This window comes from Mercenaria mercenaria, chromosome 12, assembly GCF_021730395.1.
Source record: "Mercenaria mercenaria strain notata chromosome 12, MADL_Memer_1, whole genome shotgun sequence".
Taxonomy (NCBI): domain Eukaryota; kingdom Metazoa; phylum Mollusca; class Bivalvia; order Venerida; family Veneridae; genus Mercenaria; species Mercenaria mercenaria.
Genome location: NC_069372.1, coordinates 40,263,723 through 40,284,661, shown reverse-complemented (window position 1 = coordinate 40,284,661; position 20,939 = coordinate 40,263,723). Strand labels below are relative to the sequence as shown.

General features: G+C 34.8%; 1 protein-coding gene across 1 annotated transcript in view; it reads right to left on the bottom strand.

Annotated features, from left to right (window-relative positions):
* Positions 1–6,174: 6,174 nt before the first annotated feature.
* Positions 6,175–20,939, bottom strand: part of LOC123533713 (serine/arginine repetitive matrix protein 2-like) — a 78,394-nt gene continuing 63,629 nt past the window's right edge. Inside the window, exons 8-13 of the mRNA XM_053520530.1 lie at positions 15,819–15,866; positions 14,433–14,525; positions 13,958–14,065; positions 11,720–11,962; positions 10,533–10,688; positions 6,175–6,610 (exon numbers count right to left, since the gene is read on the bottom strand). Of these exons, the coding sequence (XP_053376505.1) occupies positions 6,427–6,610; positions 10,533–10,688; positions 11,720–11,962; positions 13,958–14,065; positions 14,433–14,525; positions 15,819–15,866 (832 nt within the window). The 3' untranslated portion in view covers positions 6,175–6,426. The remainder of the gene's footprint in view (positions 6,611–10,532; positions 10,689–11,719; positions 11,963–13,957; positions 14,066–14,432; positions 14,526–15,818; positions 15,867–20,939) is intronic.

Below are 20,939 nucleotides of genomic sequence, written 5' to 3'. Positions count from 1 at the left end.
TGCCAAGCCTAGTTATATATATCAAAGGCATGTTCCAGTTCAGTGAAATTTGATGGGAGTTATAGCCCATGATTTGTCATATTACCTTGTCTGGGTAACTGCTCTGATACCACTGGGCTGAATTACACCAAACTTCACAAAAGTGATGTGGTGAACATAAGTGTCAAGTTTCTTCGAAATCCTTCAAGGAGTTCAGGTATGACCTTTGACCCCCAAGTGTGACCTTGACCTTGAAGTGTGTTATCTGAAACATGCACTCTACAGGTTGTCTTGATGTGGTGAACATTTGTGCCAAGCTTCTTTAAAATCCTTCAAGCAGTTCAAGAGTTGCAGCATGGACACGAAACAAAGTCATAAAGAAGCATTAAAGTCCCTTTCATGACTATGACCGGAGGGCTTTCCTTGCAACTAGCATTAAGCAGGAGAAATTACGTAAGCAACAAAATCTTCTTCATACGGTCTTTATTTAAAAAGACAGTTAAAACGGACAAATCTTAATCTACAAGATGATATGAGTTACCAGTAAAATGAAAATTTACAAACATGACATATGGGATGAAACAACAATGTATTTCACAGCATGGTGCAACAAAATATGTATTCTAATGTTATGGAGTGATGCAGTGCTATAGACATGATGGGTTTTATATGTACACTTCCACCTCAACAAAAACATCAATATTTCTTTGGAATAAATAGACAAGTTAATGTAGCAACAGTAACTTATAAAGCACATACAACCATATGCTTCAACGATGATCGACTTTTCACCCAAAGTATTAAATAATGTTTATGTAAACCAATTCCATTTGTTTTAAAACATATTTACATATCAACAGATAGTATGGTATATATATATATTACCACTGATAAAAAGTATGTTTAGCTGTCTTGATAAAACCACTCCACATTGCACCCAGAATTATGTAAAAAAAAGCTTCTATTGTCAATTTTTCAGTTTAAAAACTAGAGCTGCTTTTGAGAAAGGCGCAGGTCTCCCACAACTGCCTAATCATCTGAATAGTTATGTATTTGAGTCAACCATGCACCAAAACATGTATCACTGGCATCTGTGTACAGAGTGATTTTTGGTAATTATAGGGCCATAATTCTGAAGTGCCTAAGCTGATTTGGCTAGTTATTGAACTTGGGCCAAGGACTTAATGGCAAACACATTTTGTTCAAGTTTGGTGAAGATCTGATGAGAAATGTTCGACTTAAAAGTGCGGACAAGTGTGTACAGATGTCTACAGGTACTGGTGCATCGTTGACTCAGATACATAACTAGGCAGATGTTGGAGACATGCACTTTTCTCAAAAGCAGCTCTAGTTTTTAAACTGAAAAATTGACAAGTAACTGAAGCTTTTTTACATCACTGTGTGGTGAGACATAATTTCTAAAATTCAAAACAAAATAATGAATATATTGGATGGTAAGACTGCTATAACAAACAGGCATTCAAAATGTAAAATTTCACAACTTCCGAAGCAAATCAAGGAAATTAAATGTGCTCCTTAAAATCACTCCAACATTTTTAGCGGTAATGCTTTCATAAACAGTCTCATATCAATGTTTCAATAACAATTTACTGTCAATACCGGTTGATACAAATTTCAATATATTAAAAGTTGTATTTAAGCTAGGCAAAGGTGAAAACTGTTGAAACATTCAAACATATGTGACTGAAATTGAAGGCTTTCTTTATCTTCAGAATATTAGAGTAGCTGATTCAGATCTTGAGAACACGTTTATAAGCATGCAAGGTTACATGGTGCTAGCTGACATCAATTTAGTAGTCATAGTACATTTTTATAATTGCCTATTAAATACTACACTTCGGCAACAGAAATTGTACAGAATTACAAACACATGCAAATGTACATACTAGTGTCTGATTTACCCGCTGTAACTGCAATATACAACATCAGACTTTTCTCAACATAATGACATATTTTATACAATTTCTATTTATATATATTTACATTATGCATTTGTGTACATAAAAATATCCAAACTTACACTCTAGAAACAAGAACCTTTTTCTTACACTCACTGTCAGATAATGCTGCCTACAGATAAACTTAAGGTGTAAACAATTCTTGTAAAATCTACTTTCAAGTACATTTGTTCATATACCATCACCTAAGCACAAAAAGTCGACGAATGCTTCTACATATCCATACAGTTATTCACTTTTATCACAAAAAGTATGTAAGTACTTCTTTATGTCCATACAGTTATTTGTTTTTATCGCAGAAAGTAGGCATGTTCTTCTTTCTGTCAATACAGTTATCCACTTTTTGCACAAAAAGTAGGTACTTTCTTCTTTTTGTCAATACAGTTATCCACTTTTTGCACAAAAAGTAGGTATGTTCTTTTTGTCAATAGTTATCCACTTTTAGCGCAAAAAGTGCTTCTTTCTGTCCATACAGTTAACCACTTTTAGCACAAAAAAGTAGTTCTTTAATGTCAATATAGTTATCCACTTTTAGCACTGAAGTGATGAAACATTTTCAATCTTCTGAAAATATATACAAGGTCACCACATTGACCCTAAGTGACCCAGACTCGAGAGACAAATTGTCTTTAATTTGCAACAAAAAAATTATATGTTACCTGTAGATTTATACAGTTTAATACAGCAGTTCACAATGAAATGCCACACATACAGTGTACAGTTAGAGATCCATATGAACAACTGTAAGTTTGGGATATGTGGAAATAAGGTATGTATTCTCTCTGTTTCAAGTTGGTTTTAGTACATACAGGGTGTAACAAGTGGTTTTTCATACTGAATTTATTAAACAAGTTGTCTTATTGAATAGAATTATGACTAGAGATGCTTTTGAGAAAAGCGCATGTCTCCCACAACTGCCTAATCATCTTGCGCATGCGCTTTCGTGCACCCAAAACGTACCCTATACTATTAATTTCGCATGCGCTTTCGTGCAGGTAAAACACACCCTATATTACTAATTAGTAGTATAGGATACAGTTTGCCTGTATGAAAGCGCATGCGAAATGAGGATTTTTTGGTAATTCAAGGGCCATAATTCCAAAGTGCCTGAGCCGATTTAGCTAGTTATCGAACATGGCCGAGGTCTTATGGTCAGACACATTTTTTTCAAGTTTGGTGGAGATCGGGTGAGAAATGTTCGATTTAGAGTGCGGACAAGCTTTGTGACAGACAGACAGACACACAGACAGGAGTAAATCAATATGTCTCCCACACCACTGTGTGGTGGGAGACATAATAAAATGTAAGATTATGCAAAGCATTTTATCATTTTCATTGAACAAATTCAATGTTGAAAGACGTAACTGTAATATTCTTTTTGTCACCTGTTGGCTTTCCTTTTGGCTTACCTACTATTGACAAAGTCAATGCGACCAATGCCTCCTGTACTTGAAACGATGATGTCAATTCTTTTTTATATTAGTGTAATACCAAGTTAATGTAATGCTTTTATTTCACTCCCATGATGACAAACATTTGATAAAACACGGTAATTAGTACAATAAAAATCTGCAGCTAAATTGAACCCAAATCTTAATTGTACATGTAGGTTCTTTAAAAATGTAAGGATTTAAATTAAAACTTAACCTTTAGCCTACTGCCGGCAAGTGATTCTGCCTTTGCAACCAGTGCAGACCAAGATCACCCTGCATGTCTGATCTTGGTTTGCACTTTTCACTATTCAGTTAGTAAATTTTCATTGAGCACTCCTTTGAATAACAAATGGTATTACCCAAATTGAATGATGGACCAGTCCATTTTAGAAATTTAGCAGGCTAAAGGTTAAAAAAGAAAACAGCATGATCAGTTCAAGTTATCAGTCTTCTACAAACAGACTAGGTACTGTTAATTTCTTTCCACATTTAAAAGAAAGAATCAAAACATTTTCCAACGATAAGCTGCAGGCTGGGTAACAATGGTATACCTTTTTAAGATGTAAATATCTGTAAAATTGCAACTCAAACTGAAGATACGTTGATTTGAAGCTGATTTCAAGTATTCTTGCATTCTAGACAGAATTTTCCAGTGTTTTTGTCAGTGCTAGAAAATCTCATCTTACACCCCGGGAGATGGCTCACGTGCTGCATTTACAAAAGATGCTTAAATTCATACGCTACTATAACTAAATACTGCTAAAAAGAAAAGCATTTGTTTTATTCGTTTGAAGAAGACAGTATGCAAGAAAAAGAAGCTGTCACTTGTAGAGGATGCAGATGGAAATAACCGACTCCCGGGTACCTGTTTTTGCATTAACTCGGCAGAGCCTCATTACCGCCTTAATTAGTGACCCTCCAGCCAGACATTTCTGCCTGCACCTTCAACCTGTGCAAGATTCTTCTAATCTCCACTAGTTCCTTACAGGAAGATTTCAAAATTACCAAGTCAACAGCTTATCCAGTGGATTTTAAGTTATAATCACATTGGTTCACACCAAAAGAGAAAAACACTCATATGATTTCCGAAGCACATGTTTCATGTCATAAATATATATATATATTATTGCACAAGCTCCCCCTTATCACAGAACTGTGAGTCTTATCACTGAATACTAAAAGGTATATATAAATATAGTCTATTCTAGTAACAAGGAACAGAATTATTTTATCAACTAACTGTTTAGAAAGTCATGTCCAGATGATACAGAAATGTTGCTTTTATGCTAACTAAGATATCCTAAAAGTTCCATAACATTCATCCACAATTAAAGCTAAACTTGAGATTTTAACAAAATTGCTATTATAAATGGCTTAGATTTACAATGGAACATATCCATTCACATCTCTACTTGACAATAAATTCAAAAACAAACAAGAAATTTTGAAAAATAATTAAAAAGAAAAATCCAGTTACCACACATTGGGAGTTCTTTGGAACAATCTATAATCTCAAAGGTATTGTCTTACATTTAAAGAAAATCAAAGAAAAAACCTTGTTCCCTTAAAGGCGTGTAAAACAATAATACAGTTGAACTTCAATGGCTCGAACTCGGATCTTTCGAACACCCGGGATCGCTCGAACTCTTTGCCCGGTCCCGAATTTATTCCTTCTTTATTCTATATAGTTCTAACTCGGATCGCTCGAACTTCGAAAATTCGAACTCTCGAACTCATTTGGTGGTCCCCTTGGCTTAACTAAGTGATAATTACACCTATTTAGTCGAACAGACAATTTGTCGCCGGAATGGCTTGTGTTTACAAAGTTTTTCACACCTGCCTGACATTCGCCAAGCTTCTCCTTTAACCGGCGCGTGCGTAGTTTTCACACGCTTATGTAATTAGCGTCGGTATACGACAAAAAAATTAAACAAAGTGACTTTCGTTCACTGCAATGCTTTAATGGGCTTTGATTATACGAATAAAATTATTTAAAATAATTGAGCAGTGTCTGTCTTTATTTTTTCTGCATAAAATCGGGAGATCCGATGTCAACTTTCATACTGCTTTAGCATGGCTGAACAACTTAGTAAAGGACCCGGACACGGGTGGATAGCTAAGTCGGCTACCGGAAAGCAATATATTTGATAATATTTGTACTGAACTATGATTCATAAAGGTTTGCTATTCATGTCTTTCTATTTGATGCTGTCTTCACAAAAATTCTTATAATTATATAAGTGTGTTATCTGTCTTTCATTTTCGTATCTATGTTATGTTTGAAAATAAATAATAAAGCATATTGCAGCGTTCGTTTTTTAATTATCATCATATAATACACACATTTAGATACAATATGACATTATATTACGATGTAAGGTTTGTAACACATCATGCCCTCGAATTCCCAAATTCAAAATGGTCGCCATTTGGATGGCTCGAACAACGGAAAATTCGAACTAATTTCCACGGGACCCTCGAGTTCGAGCCATTGAAGTTCGACTGTACTTTTTTATCACTCTTTATAAAAGCAACAAAAAATTAGGCATGTGTTAAACAAACCCTTTCTAAAAGTCATTCTTTTTTGCCAATTCGAGAAATTCATGAAAATATCAGCCAGTGTAAATGTCCACGGTCTCTAAGACACATCATTATAGTCAAGTATAGATAAACAAACTAAGCTTCGCTCTTCAGTTTTTGGCGTTTCATGAAGCAAAAAACATCTGGAAATGGCAATTTGCTAACTTTTCGATCCATGAACATATCCACTATACAGTATCTAGTTGTTTTTTTTTCACATCCCTGCAACATTTTGTAATCGTTAATTTTGGTTAATTTAAGCATCTATTTCAATATCTTTGGAAAGTTACAGTGATTAAGGAAGTCTCAAAACAAAGTTAGCATGAGTAATATTAATACAGAACTGATGAATTTAAAATCCAAAATGTAAGTCTTGATTTTGGACAGAAGACAACCAGCAATGAATTTATACCTCTACATAAATAAATACATATAATCGGGGAACTTGTGCAATATTATCTGTATGAATCGTTGCTACTGTTGCTATGGCTTCGTCGTCTGCGGTGAGAATTGTTTCGACGGGAATTACTGCGAGATTTACTGCGACTGTGGTGGTGGTGGTGGTGGTAGTCATCGTCCGAGTCGGAGCTTGTTGGTGGGGGTGTTGGTCGGTGGTAGGGGACTGGTCTCTTTCTTGCACTGTAACAATACATAGAGTACGGTTAAATATGGGGAGCGAAAAGCCTAATGTTTTTGTATATGGATTGTGGTTAAATATGGAGAGAGAAAAGCGTAATCTTTTCTGTTTACAGTTTAATGTTGTCTTTTTTCATGAGTTGCGGAGAATACAAACAGGAAAATTACTTAAATATCCTTGCTCTAATGATATTATTTTATTGATAATTTAAAAATACATGTCTTTATTTTTCTGTACTATCTCATATTTTGTGCACTAGAATATGTGAGTTTAACAAGCAAGTATTCTACAGGTTAGTTAGTACAATATAGTACCTGCTACACTGTGAATGATTTCTATACATTTTATAATGAGAACTTCACTTACAATTATGAACAATACCAAAACTTTATTATCAAAAGGTAGAAATATAATTATGTATGAACAAAAATATTTTCGACTTTGTAGAATTTGACATTTTTATATACCACTTACAAACTGTTTGATAGGCTTATACGTTTGTAATTGAATTCAATTCACAGAAAGATAGCAATATCATTGTTTAATCAATTAATACATGGGTTGTAGTTTACTTTTCTCTGCACTAAGAAGTAATGACATTATGCCATGACTTGGCAAAATTACTTGTCACATGTAACAATCTGTACACATTTAACAGATTTCATTCCTGAAAATTTCTTACTCAAATCTTTTAGCTGTAAATAAAGATCTTTAACGGAAGGAAGTATAAACTGTTTCTTATGGATGAAATTTAAGGCACTAAAACTTAACTGTTCAAATGCTATGTATGATTATCTAGCACTATTCTATACAAAACAAGTAAGATTTTAATTCTGTTATGACTTAATTCTACTGTACCGTCATCCCAACTACAAACTATTGTTGAAATTACATAAAGGTGGCAGTTAATTAGCAAAAAACAGTCAAATTAAACAGCAAAACTTGCAAAACTCAAAACATGCAAACTCATTTACAGAAGGAAGCATGCAGATAACAGCTATATAACGTAATATTAAATAAAACATACATGCAATTAAATTTGTTATTCGGAGGGGTGTTAACTGAAAATTACTGACTGATGCGAAGTGCAGTCATGATCACGCACATGGGCAGTACTGTTGACGTTCGCAAGAATCTTGCTGCAGAGTGAACGGTCTGCATGTCGCAGGAATCACTTGCTGCAGCAGCTAACTAGGCTGCATGTCGCAAGGCAGAATCACTTGCTGCCGCAGGCTGAACTTGGTCTGCACTGTTCGCAAAGGCAGAATCACTTGCTGCCAGCAGGCTAAAGGTTAAAAATCATAGTATACACTTACTGAACGGCTTGATGGTCAATAGTTTTGACTATTGACCTGCAAGTCATTCAGTAAGTGTTTCATTACATGGCATCAGAAATAATTTTCATATTTTTTTCTTCAAGTTTTGACTTAATTTAGAGCTGATTTATATAAGGAGTCATGCAATAATATAACTAGAGATGCTTTTGAGAAAAGCACATGTCTCCAACAACTGCCTAATCATCTAAATAGTAAGTCAGCCTGCGCTTTCTTGGACCCAAAATGTACCCTATACTACTTGTGCATGCGCTTTCGTGCACCCAGAACGTACCATATACTATTACTAAAAGTAGTATAGGGTATGTTGCATGCGCTTTCGTGCACCCAAAACATACCCTATACTACTACTAAAAGTAGTATAGGGTATGTTTTGGGTGCAAGGAAGCGCATGCGCTCTGAGGATTTTTCGGTAATTCAAGAGCCAAAATTCTGAAGTGCCTGTGCCGATTTGGCTAGTTATCGAACCTGGCCGAGGTCTTATGGTCAGACACATTTTGTTCAAATTTGGTGAAGATTGGGTGAGAAATGTTCGACTTAGAGTGTGGACAAGCTTTGTGACAGACAGACACACAGACAGGAGTAAATCAATATGTCTCCCACACCACTGTGTGGTGGGAGACATAATTATGCTAATATAACATGAAGTCCTAATGTTATTTCTTTTTTCTTTGATTTAATGGCACAATGACACAAATTAGGTCATTCCAGCTTTTGAAGGTAGAGGAAGACCAAAGTTACCCCCTGTGCCCAATGTTTCAAGCATGGGTGGGCACCTCAGTAGAATCTCCAACCTTCCACCCGCTGGATGACTTCCTCACATAAAGGTTTGTACACCCCAAGCAAGGTTTTGAACCCATATCAGTGAGGGGCAAATGATTCAAAGTAATTACTCTTAACCCTTAACCTGCTAAATTTCTATAATGAACTTGCCTGTCTTCCTATTCAGACAGTATCAATAACTGTGAAAAGGGGTGCTTACCAAAAATATAGTGGCTGAATTGCGAACAGTGCAGATCATGATCAGACTGCATGGATGTGTAGGCTGATCATGATCTACACTGGTTGCAAAGGCAGAATCAGTCGTGTCCAGCATGGTAAGTGTTAATCACTCAGCAACAGAGGCCTCCTTTTAAAGTGTCAATTTCAATTTCAAACCCCAATGAAAAAGCATAAGAGCATATTTCTATGCAGCCTTTTGGCACAACATCTGTCATGAACGCAAGACAATTCATGCAGACGTCATCTAAATATATTTTCATTACTTTTACTTGAACAATTATACAGCTTCTTGCACTAACATAAGGTATAAATAGAAGTAACCGAAGTCATATAAGGCATCTGTTTGGAAGTAATGTTTTACAGGTTATTCTGTCAACTGAGAATGCCAACAATTCATTTATTTGGGTTAGAGATAGATAGTACTTGATTACTCAGTTACAGAATCAAACCAACAGGATAATTAGTCGAGAACAATTCACTTATATCTTATTATTATTATCTGTATTTAGTGCCAACAACCTCTGGACACTTGTGTTCACTTCTTTTCATCTTTCTGGCTTGCATTTCTTCATACCATGATTATTCCCCCAATCAAAATTTCAAAAGTCTATTTTATCTTTTCTCTTAACAGTTTTTAAATGCCATTTTATCACCAGCAGCAGTACAATGACTTAATTTCTATGTAATTGACAAATGAAAGAAGATAATTCTGGAACAATGATTTCCCTCTTCTGTTCTAGAATGAATCAAGTGCATCTTTATTTCTCGATAGAGCAAACCTATTTTTATGTAATATATCATTCTGGGAAGAAAAATTATTTCTGCCAAACTGGGAATGTCTTTATTTTGACAGCTGAAAAAATTGGTTTAGTACCTTAATCAATCTTCCACAAGGACTGTTAGTATCCAGATGAAATTGTTTTTTCTAGAATTGTAACATGGCTGCATCACAAAATGTCGTATTTCTGTGAAAGGAGTTAGTCATTTCTAGCAACTAGCACAATTTCATGAAGTATACTATTAGTAAGATTGTTAGTTAATTTGTTAAAGAACGGTAACTTTCAAAAATGCTTCAATGCTTAAAGTCAACTTGTGATACCAATTAAAATGCTGAATCCTCAATATCTATTCCTTATCTTCTGAGGCGACCTTGATCGTCTAGGTGATGTCCTTGACCTGTAAGGGCGGGAATCTGGAGACCTTGACCTTTTAAACACAAAAGTGATAAAGAAAACAAAACTAAAATGAAATGACAAATAAACAGGACAGACAGAAATAAAAATAATGGTACTGCACAATAAAAAGTTGAAACAAAAGCCTATTTAACACCAAACTATACATACAACAAATAAAGAGTGACAGTGACCGCTAATATTTGTAATTAAAATGTGGTATTTTTTCTTTAAAATAAACTTAACCAAACTATACAATTATTTCTTTTCTTAACGTAAATAAAGTCAGAAATTTACATCAAAGCTCACAATGATAATTTAAAAAGAAATAAAAGTGAGATTCATTTATGTTTGTCATAACCTAGACAACACTGCTACATTAATATACAAACTGAGAGACCACTACAAAAAAATACCTAGTGATTCTCCGTCTATCAAGATGGCTCGGTGAACCTTTACGTCGCCGTATGGAAGGGCTGCGTGACTCCCTGTCTCTTGACCGACTCCTGCTGTGTGACGAGGACTTGTCGCGCCTTGAAGATCGACGATTATAAGAATCTGACCGTGACCTACTGCAGAAAAAAACTTAAACATGTCCCTCGTTGCATTTAGCATTATATATATAACATATACATAATACATATTAAGTCTGATGCCGTTTTTGTCAAATATATTGCCTTGTCTCAATTTTCTGCAAACATAGGAGGTATAATTCTATGAAACGAAATAGGTATTTTAATTGGAGTGTTAAATTATGATAAACCTATTGGATATTATCACAGAAAAGAGGAACATAGTAACTGGATCCAGCTCATCTGGACTTTGCTTAAATTAGTTACTATGCCTTTCGTTGTAGATAAATTACATGGAAAGCAACTATCCAGGGAGAACAGAGAACAAAGACAAGAATGCCATGACGGCCCTAGATTGCTCATGTAAGTTTCACAGCTCAATATCTGTGGCATTTTTTCAAATAAGGCTAGTGTTCCATATAGCCATATTGGGAAAATAAGCCCTGTTCCCTGGTGGCCATGTTTTTAAGGAAACAGAAATACTTTAAAGAAATTTGGTAGCGGGTCACTTGCGGAACACTGTTGTGAAATTTTTTCGAAACTGGGCCAGCAGTTTCAGAAAAGACAATTTTTGAAGTTTCCCATATAACCTTGTAGGAAAAAAATAGCCACATCACCTGGCAGCAATGTTTTTTAATGAAACATACTGATTAAAGCAATTTGGTAGATGGTCACCCAAGCTACATTTCTGTGAAATTATTTCCAAATCAGGCAATCAGTTATTTAGAAGATTTTAAAATATTTTCTTTTTTTGTTGCCATGGCAACTAGAATTCTGCATGGATGAGAAAAATTTGTGCTTGTGTGAGCTAAAGAGTAAATTATACTGTGAACAAGACATCAGGTCAAATTACCAAGGTCATGGTCATTGGAGACTGACAATATAAAAAGATTACAAAATTATGCTAAAACTTATATCATTAAAGGGCAATTACTGTGATTATTTGTCTAAGCACAAATCTGATGATTACATTCACAACAAAGAATACGAAGTTGGCACTTCTCTAAATATAATCTATATTCTATAAATACCTGTGTCTTTTGGGAGAACGTGACCTTGACCTTGACTCTTTCGTGTATCTGCTGCCTCCTCTAGGTGAATCTGATTTCTTTGACTGTTTGTTCACTGGCGACACTGACCTTTTCCTCCTCTCTGCTGGAGAGTAGCTCAGAGAGCGACTACGTTTTCTGCGGGCTGGGGATGGGGACGGTGAAGGTGTCAATGACGATAATGATTCGCTGCGCTCCCTCTGTCTTTCTGCTGGCCTTGATCTTCTGGAAATACAGGCAATAAACTACCATAAAGATTTGGTATTTCAACCTTTTCAGTAAATTTTTTAAGGGGAGTGCTGGTCTAGTGGTTAATATTTCGGCCGCTCAAACCAGGCTTCATGGGTCACGATCATGCTTTCTAATATGACACCAGTACTGTCTTTTTTTCAGGAAGTGGACTTGAGTGAGGTTCAAATACGTTAACATGAAGCTTTCATCACAATCAAGCTTAAAATGATTAGTATAAACTAAAAAGCTCTTTACAGTTAGCCCAGATATAGAAACCCTTAGACATGAAGGTGTCCTAGTAAAAATTTTTTGTCACTCATTTTTTTTTTTCACATTCTCTCAAACTATGGTTAGTTTGAACATTTCCAATTTTATACTAGCATTATTCATAAACATCATAATTGGTTACATAAATGATTTATAAGGAGATAAAATGTTGTTGTTAAAATTTTATATTGTGAAACATGAGACAAATTGCTAACATTTGTCATTGTTGACAAAGGAGTTTTCATACTGTAAAATGTCTGGGACAGTTGTATCTGTTTATCACGAGCTGAGTGCACTAATAAACATTGTCTCGAGTTCATCTGACAGTTTAAATTGGGTTTATGAAAACTACTTAGTTACGTTTTACAAACAAATGCTCAAGAGGGTAGACACAACAGACATTGTAGAGAACATTCCCCCTCTCAAGTTTCTCAGAAGATCTATGATAGATGCATGTGCTTAGTGTAGTTCTACTGAAAACTAAATCTCACATTTTTTTCATAAAATGCAAAAAATATATGAGAAAACCTGCACAGAAAAATACAATATTTCCAAGAGCAGAAGGGTTCTTATGAATAAAGTGTAAAACGACAATACAACAAGAGCTTGCATTCAGATAACTGCAAAAGGAACAGAAATTATTTGGTTACTGTGCACAAAAGTTCTACTGTTCTTGGTCAAAGTGACCTTGACCTTTGACCTATTGACCTCAAAATCAATAGGGGTCATCTGCTGGTCAAGATAAATCTCCCTATCAAGTTTCGTGATCCTAGGCCCAAGCATTCTCAAGTTATCCTCCGGACACATTTTAACTGTTCTAGGTCACTGTGATCTTGACCTTTGATCTACCTACTGACCTCAAATTCAATAGGGTCATCTGCTGGTCATGATCAACCTCTTTATAAAGTTTTGTGATCCTAGGCCCACGGGTTCTGAAGTTATCATCTGGAAACGGTTTTACTGTTCCGGGTCACTGTGTCCTTGACCTTCAGCCTACTGACCTCAAAAGCAATAGGGGTCATCTGCTGGTCATGACAAACCTCCCTATCAACTTTCGTGATCCTAGGCCCAAGCATTCTTGAGTTATCATTCGGAAACCTTTAAACTGTTCCTGGTCACTGTGACCTTGACCTTTGAGCTACTGACCTCAAAATCAACAGGGGTCATTTGCTGGTCATGACCAACCTCCCTATCAACTTTCATGACCCCAGGCCGAAGAGTTCTTGAGCTATCATCCAGAAACCGTTTAACTGTTCTGGGTCACTGTGACCTTGACCTTTGACCTACTGATCTCACAATCAATATGGGTCATCTGCTGGTCATGAACAGCCAACTTATCAACTTTCATGATCCTAGGCCGAAGTGTTCTTGAGTTATCATCAGGAAACCGTTTAACTGATCTGGGTCACTGTGACCTTGACCTTTGACCTACTGATCTCAAAATCAATAGGGGTCATCTGCTGGTTATGATCAACCACCATATCAACTTTAATGATCCTAGGCCCAAGCGTCCAGAAACGGTTTGGTCTACATACTGACCAACCGACTGACATCTGCAAAACAATATACCCCTCCTTCTTCGAAGGGGGGCATAATAAATATCTAAAATGTCAGATGTAAAAACTCTGATGTTTGTCTGGAGACAAGCTTTAACACTTGCAGAGCCTTCTCAAAAGGTTTAATTAAGGTAACATCATTACAGAAATGGTGAAAAAGTCTCACTTTTCTGGTGACGAGTCTGAATGCGATGATTGGTCCTGCTGTACCCTTGACCTTTCAGCTGCCCTTGACTCTCTGTGTGGTCTCTCAGCACTTGATTCACCCGATGAACTGCAATAAAGATATCAGTCTTATTTTGCTTGGTTGCATTCTGTGCATTCAAAGAATCTTCTAACAAAGTTTATTAACATTAAACAGATACCAAATAAAATTAAAATTTTAAGTGAGCCTTTCCCAACCTATCACAGTTTCCATAAATTAATTCAATTGTCAGCAGAATACTGACTTCATTCGTGCAGTATGGTCAGCACCTCAAATAAGCAATACATTATTTGACCTATAGTGATTAATCATTCTGAATGCTACCAATGCTACAACCTAAGAGAAAAGACAATAAAATAAAGTCAAAGGGAAGAAAATACATTAAAAATCTTTACAAAACTTTGAGGGGCTATAAGATTTCTTTGCTATTAATTACCTCCCCTGTTCAGATTCCCCTTCAGAACTCGACCCTGAACTTGAACTTGGTGAAGGTCGTCTACGATGTTTCTTCTTTTTCTCTTGGGACTCACTAAAACGTATCAACATAATATTAATAAGTTAAAAATAACTGTAAGGTAAATAACAAGAGCTGTCGGAGGACAGCAACGCTCGACTATTTAACAGCCTTGTCGCTTGAATGAATAAGAAAGTCGAAAAAGGGGCATAATTAAGTAAAAAAGTAAAATAGGGTTATGGAACCTGCATAGTGCTTATCAGCTCATGACAGTGAACTAGTGTGTGAAGTTCAATCCTTTCCATTAGTGATACTGAGATACCAGCTTACATACAAACTTAACCAAACATTTCATTGAAAAAGGCATAATTTTGTAAAAGCAAAATAAAGTTATGGGACCTGCTTGGGCATGTCAGATCATGACAGTGAACAAGTGTGTGAAGTTTCAATCCATTCCATTAGTGAGTACTGAGATACCAGCTTACATACAAAACCTTAACCAAAATTCTAAGTCAAAAAGGGGCATAATTTTGTAAAAAAGCAATAGAGTTATGGAACCTGTGCAATGTAAGTCAGTTTATCACAGTGAATAGTGTGTGAAGTTCAATCCATTCCCACAAGCGGTTGCTGAGATACCACCTTACATACAAAAACTTAACCAAATCGGGATGCCGACGCGGATGCGGACGCCGACGCATGGGCGAATCCAATAGCTCTACTATTCTATGAATAGTCGAGCTAAAAAGTACTGTTAAACATCCTGTTTTCTTTTCTTCCCCTATCCTTTTAGCAACAATAATTATGTTATTAAAAAGGCAATCCTAAAACCTAATTCATTTTCTATGTCATTTCAACAAAATTCAGGTCATATGGTGAGTCTTCCAGCTTCTGAAAGAGTAGGAAGACCCCAGGTACCCCTTGTTTCTGGCATGTGCAGGCACCTAGGTAGTAACACAATCATACTTTCTGTAAACCAACTGAATGGCCTCCTAACATGAAGAACTCTACACCCAAAGTGAGGTATCCATCCCATGTCGGCCAGGTGCAAATGATTCAAAGTCAGTTCCTTAACCGCTTGACAGTGGAGGCCATTATTGTTCAATTTAATTTAAGAAAGAAACAAAACTTTAGTGCAGTCTTCTTCAAATATTACTGAAATAATGGTGCGATAGGTATTTCAACAACAACACGTATTATGTATAAATTGAGAGAATCTGAAAGAGGACCACCCAAAGAACATTCATGTGAAGTCTGACTGAAATTAGCTTGGTGATTTAGCAAAATAATATTATATTAAAATAATATTATGTTTTTTTGTTTTTTGTTTTTTTTTTTGAAATAATGGTGAAAATAGCACAGCTTTCCTACCTTTTCTTATGCTTATGCTTCCTCTTTTTACTTTTTCTACTTTCAGACCTAGAGCAGAAAATAAATCATTTAAACTATAGACAGAAATAACTTTTATCATATCACAATGAAGTAAAAATAACAGCTTGAAATAAATTTCTAAAAGTAATGACGTCTTAAATGTATGTCTTCTGAGCAATGAAAATGAAAAGTGTTGAAATTCCATCAAAGCCGAGACAAGTAAAATGTTTATATATTTCAAAGATAAAATAAAACTCAACAGAACAATTTACTTTTGTCATTTTGAGACGGACTACGTGTTTTGATGGAACTTGAACAAGAAATGAGACTGTCAAACAACCCATTATAAAGCTACAGTCGAGGGACAAAATATTTACAACCGCTATTTAAATGCAGGCACAAAATAATATATTATTGGTTTGTTTAATTCTGCTTGAGGAAATTCTGATGAATTATCTTTGAATAATCGAACATACTTAGTGTTTTATGACGTTCTTAATTTGATTCCACCGACTCTATATCTAGAAGGAACTGAATTTATAGCAACGTCTACATAATTTGTTTTAAACAGTACTGTTAAGATAAATGGGAAACAAAATTAAGATGGTGTTGTCCGCAGCAATAAGCCTTAAATCTGACATTACTGACATGACCTTGAACTTGTAGAATTAAAACCACAATAATCATGTGGAAACTAAAGACGATGTAACTGATCCTTAAGAAAATACGACCTACAAAACATGATATTTATTTAACCTTCGTCCTGCTAAATTTCTAAAATGGACTGATCCATCATTCAATTTGGACAGTACCACTTATTATTTAAAGGGGTTTACAGAATCACTTGCCACAAGCAAGCTTATGGTTAAATAAATATAATATTGGATCAAAATCCTGCGTTGTAAAGATTTTATCCCACAACTTCTGTTTCAACCATGTCTTCAATTTCTTAAAGCTAAAGCATGCAAAGGAACTATACAAGAACAAGCATTTTCAAGAAATTGTGTGTCAACAAATAACTCCCTTGTCAATTACATTTCAATTATCATACTGAAAGAATAGAAAGTTAAGACAATTTTACAAAATATAACCACCAATATATTCCCCAATGAGTTACAAAAAAGAAATTTTGCAAACATGATATATCAATAATGCCTGGGTTTAGTAAATGATCAAATCATGGGCAGATTTTGTAAGCGCCTTCTACATTATTCATTATTCAGCAAAACCATCTTTTTTTTAAATACTCAAGAATTTAGTTCTCCTGAAAAGTGTGCTAGTCAAGTGAAACTACAACAAGATTCTCTAAACAAGATTACAAGACAAATATATCAACTTAACCCTGCTTAGCTGAATATAGTCTAAACATATTGTAAAATGTTTAACTAAGGAAATTATGTCATTAAAAGAGTGATAATTTAACAAATTAAAGCAGACATGTTCCAGGTTAATCTTTTCAAGGGAGACAATCTTGTTAAAATTACCTATGTCATCAAGTGATAAGCCGAAACCAAATTTGGATGGACTATTAGACAGACTAATTAAAAATGCAGAACGAATTTCAACACTTCTAGCCCTGAACATTGAAGTTTCACTTGACGGTGCAACAGTCGCATAAAATGACATAAGCAAAGTTTTTCCTTCCTCCAATGAATGATAAATTCCAGTATACATAAAAAAGGTTGATCATACACCAAGTTTTGATGCTGCAAGACGGACAGACGAACAGAAATGTAACATACATCCTGAAAATATTCTTACCTTTACTTGTTCTTATGTTTAACTTCAGCATTGTAAAGCAAGCAACAAAAATAGGATGGTTGTTTAATGTGAGGTTAACAGTGAAAAATGTTACATTTGGAATTTCATAAATAGTTCTACAACATTTTAATATGCAAATTTTATATGTAACTAAACTATATTACATAAAATTTAAGGTATTTTGATAACATTTTTTTAACATATAGACAGACAAATCAAACGACTGTTGTTTTACAGGCTCTATATAGCAAATTTTGAAGAAATTGTTAATATGACAGATCTATGCAGATTCAACTAAAATCATTTTTTCTGTTTCTTATAGGACATTCAATAATCAATTAAGAAGGTAACCCAATGAATGCTTTAAAATGATATTGTGCATGTTTTCGATGCAACTGGTGCTGGCCCATGACAGACTACTATGTATTTTGTACATTTAGCTATTAATTCTGCTGAACTGATAGAAACTGTCTGCTCAGTTTATCAGACAACTTGTTCAATTTCAGATCTGTCTACCAAATCAGCACTAAATAAGGTGTAAAAGCTGCTTATAGATGTCATGTGATCTGAAGTGTTTGGAACAGCCATAAGTTATTTCAATGTTACCTGCTGTGTAAATGTTATAACTGAATGTAGAACTGAATGTCACTATTATATAAAATTACAGTAGTTTATCAGAAGAGTATTTCATTTCCCCTTACCCCTACTTTGCTAGTTAAAGTCAACAAATTTTTTTCTTTTCCATTTTCCACTAAAAAAACCTTCAAAGAGCATAGAAATTTTCAATGAAGTTTCAACTTTTTCAGCAAAACTATAGAAATTAGGTAAATGTCTCCACAGATAAATCATATTCAGGCTGGGGAAAATTAGCCATTTTACATTAATTAAGGTATCAAAATTTCATAGTTTGAAATGTTTTCACACATTTTAAATATATGATTTTTGCTGTTCAAATAGCACATCACTCTGGAATATAACGGCTTGGTTTATAGGAAATTATGTGGCCGCAATGTTGGAAATCTGTCCATGGAAAGAGACATGAAGTCTGACTATAAAAAACCATAATACGGTTAAAGGTAACAAAGGCATAATTCAAGCAAAATCATCACCATTGAAACAATACTGAAGTAGACCAGGGGGGATAGAAATGATCTGATCTGATTGCATTTCTGATGAAAATTCACTTGACTGAATTTCTTGCAACATTTAAATGCAAGAACTCCTGTGAGTTTATGAGCTGTGAACATGTACAGTCACTATGTGTACGGACATCAAAACTACTTCTCTTCTTTCATAGAGTTCCCAAGTGTCTTTACAAAATTTGCTGGTTGTCATTTATTCATCACTTATTGGCCATGATTAGGAATCAGTTCAACAAACCACATTCCTACATTTCTGACAAAAACTTAAGTCCAAAGGAACTCATTTTGGGTCAAAAAGTCCACAGCAAATGGTCAAACCATTGAAACACTGCCTCTCTACAAAGAAACTGTCTTAAGAAAACAATGTTCAGCTCATATCTGATATTTTACATCTGTATTCAACATTTTAAATCCAGTCATTACTTACGATAAGAATTTGCCTTACATATAAAGTTAATCGACTGTGATATCTATTTCATTTGGGGGAAAAGTAAGAAAGATACGCCTAAATTTGCAGAAATATGCTTAAAAGAATTGGATATGTATAAATCTACTTTCCTTTTATTTGTCAAAGAAGAATAGTATTGTAATTGTACAAATAAGAATTTATTACCTTTTTTTTCATGCCAGCAAATTGAAATTTGCAGAAAAACAAAAATAACAGATGATTAAAAATGCATTTTGATTTCATGAACTAAAAGACACATGAAAAAATAACACAAATTATACAATGTAGAAAGTCACTTGTACAAGTACAGTGTTTAAATTAATTAGGAAAATTAGAAACTTTAGACTGATCTTAAATAATATGCCACACTCTCTGAAAATCCATTCCAAGGTCATAGCAGAGTTTACTATACTAGATAACTTGTCATTCTGATTGATAATGGCATACTTATAATAATTAAAATGTCTGGTTACATATCGTTTTTGTAAATAACAGAATTATTTAAAGTTATCAGTCATGCAATCATTACAGTGTCAATCCATTCAACTATCATAGAAAAAACTTTGATAACTGTTGGTTTTTTTTGCAATCGGTCCTTCTACTGTCTGCACTAACTAACAAGAGCACCGCCTTGCGGGTGCTGACGCTCATCTGATTTTTTTTGTATAATAGAAATATTGTCCTACCCATGATTTTCTAAGTCTAAAAAGGGCCATCACTCTTGCAAAAAGCAGGATAAAGTTATGTTTCTTGATGTACAGTGTCCACTTATGATGGTGAAAAACTGTTGCAAGTTTTAAAGCAATAGCTTTGATAGTTTATGAGAAAAGTTGACTTAAACATAATATTCAACCAAGAAAATGATTTTTCTAAGTCCAAAAGGGGCAATAATTATTGCAAAAAGCAGGATGGAGTTATGTTGCTTGCTGTACAGGGTCAGCTTATGATGGCGAACAAGAGTTGCAAGTTTTAAAGCAATAGCTTTGATAGTTTAGGAGAAAAAGTTGACCTAAACATAAAACTTAACCAAGAAATCTGATATTTTCTAAGTCCAAAAGGGGCCATAAATCTTGCAAAAAGCAGGATGGAGTTATGTTTCTTGCTGTACAGGGTCAGCTTATGATGGTGAACAAGTGTTGCAAGATTTAAAGGAATAGCTTTGATAGTTTAGGATAAAAGCTGACCTAAACATAAAACTTAACCAAGAAAACTGATTTCTAAGTCCAAAAGGGGCAATAATTCTTGCAAAAAGCAAGATGGAGTTATGTTTCTTGATGTACAGGGTCTGCTTATGATGGTGAACAAGTATTCCAAGTTTCAAAGCAAAAGCTTTGATAGTTTAGGAGAAAAGTTGACCTAAACATAAAACTTAACCAAGAAATCTGATATTTCTAAGTACAAAAGGGGCCATAAATCTTGCAAAAAGCAAGATGGAGTTATGTTTCTTGCTATACAGGGTCAGCTTATGATGGTGAACAAGTATTCCAAGTTTCAAAGCAATAGCTTTGATAGTTTAGGAGAAAAGCTGACCTAAACATAAAACTTAACCAGGCAACGCCAACGCCGACGCCGACGCCGACGCCGACAACCGCTCAAGTGATGACAATAACTCATCATTTTTTTTCAAAAAATCAGATGAGCTAAAAATGGCTGGTGAAAAACTGTGACTGCCTTATATAGAAAACTTTACTTCTGCTATGACCAATATCCAAACATTTTTCTTTCTCAAAAATATCAAAATTTAAGTCACGATTTTATTATCTAAGCAAT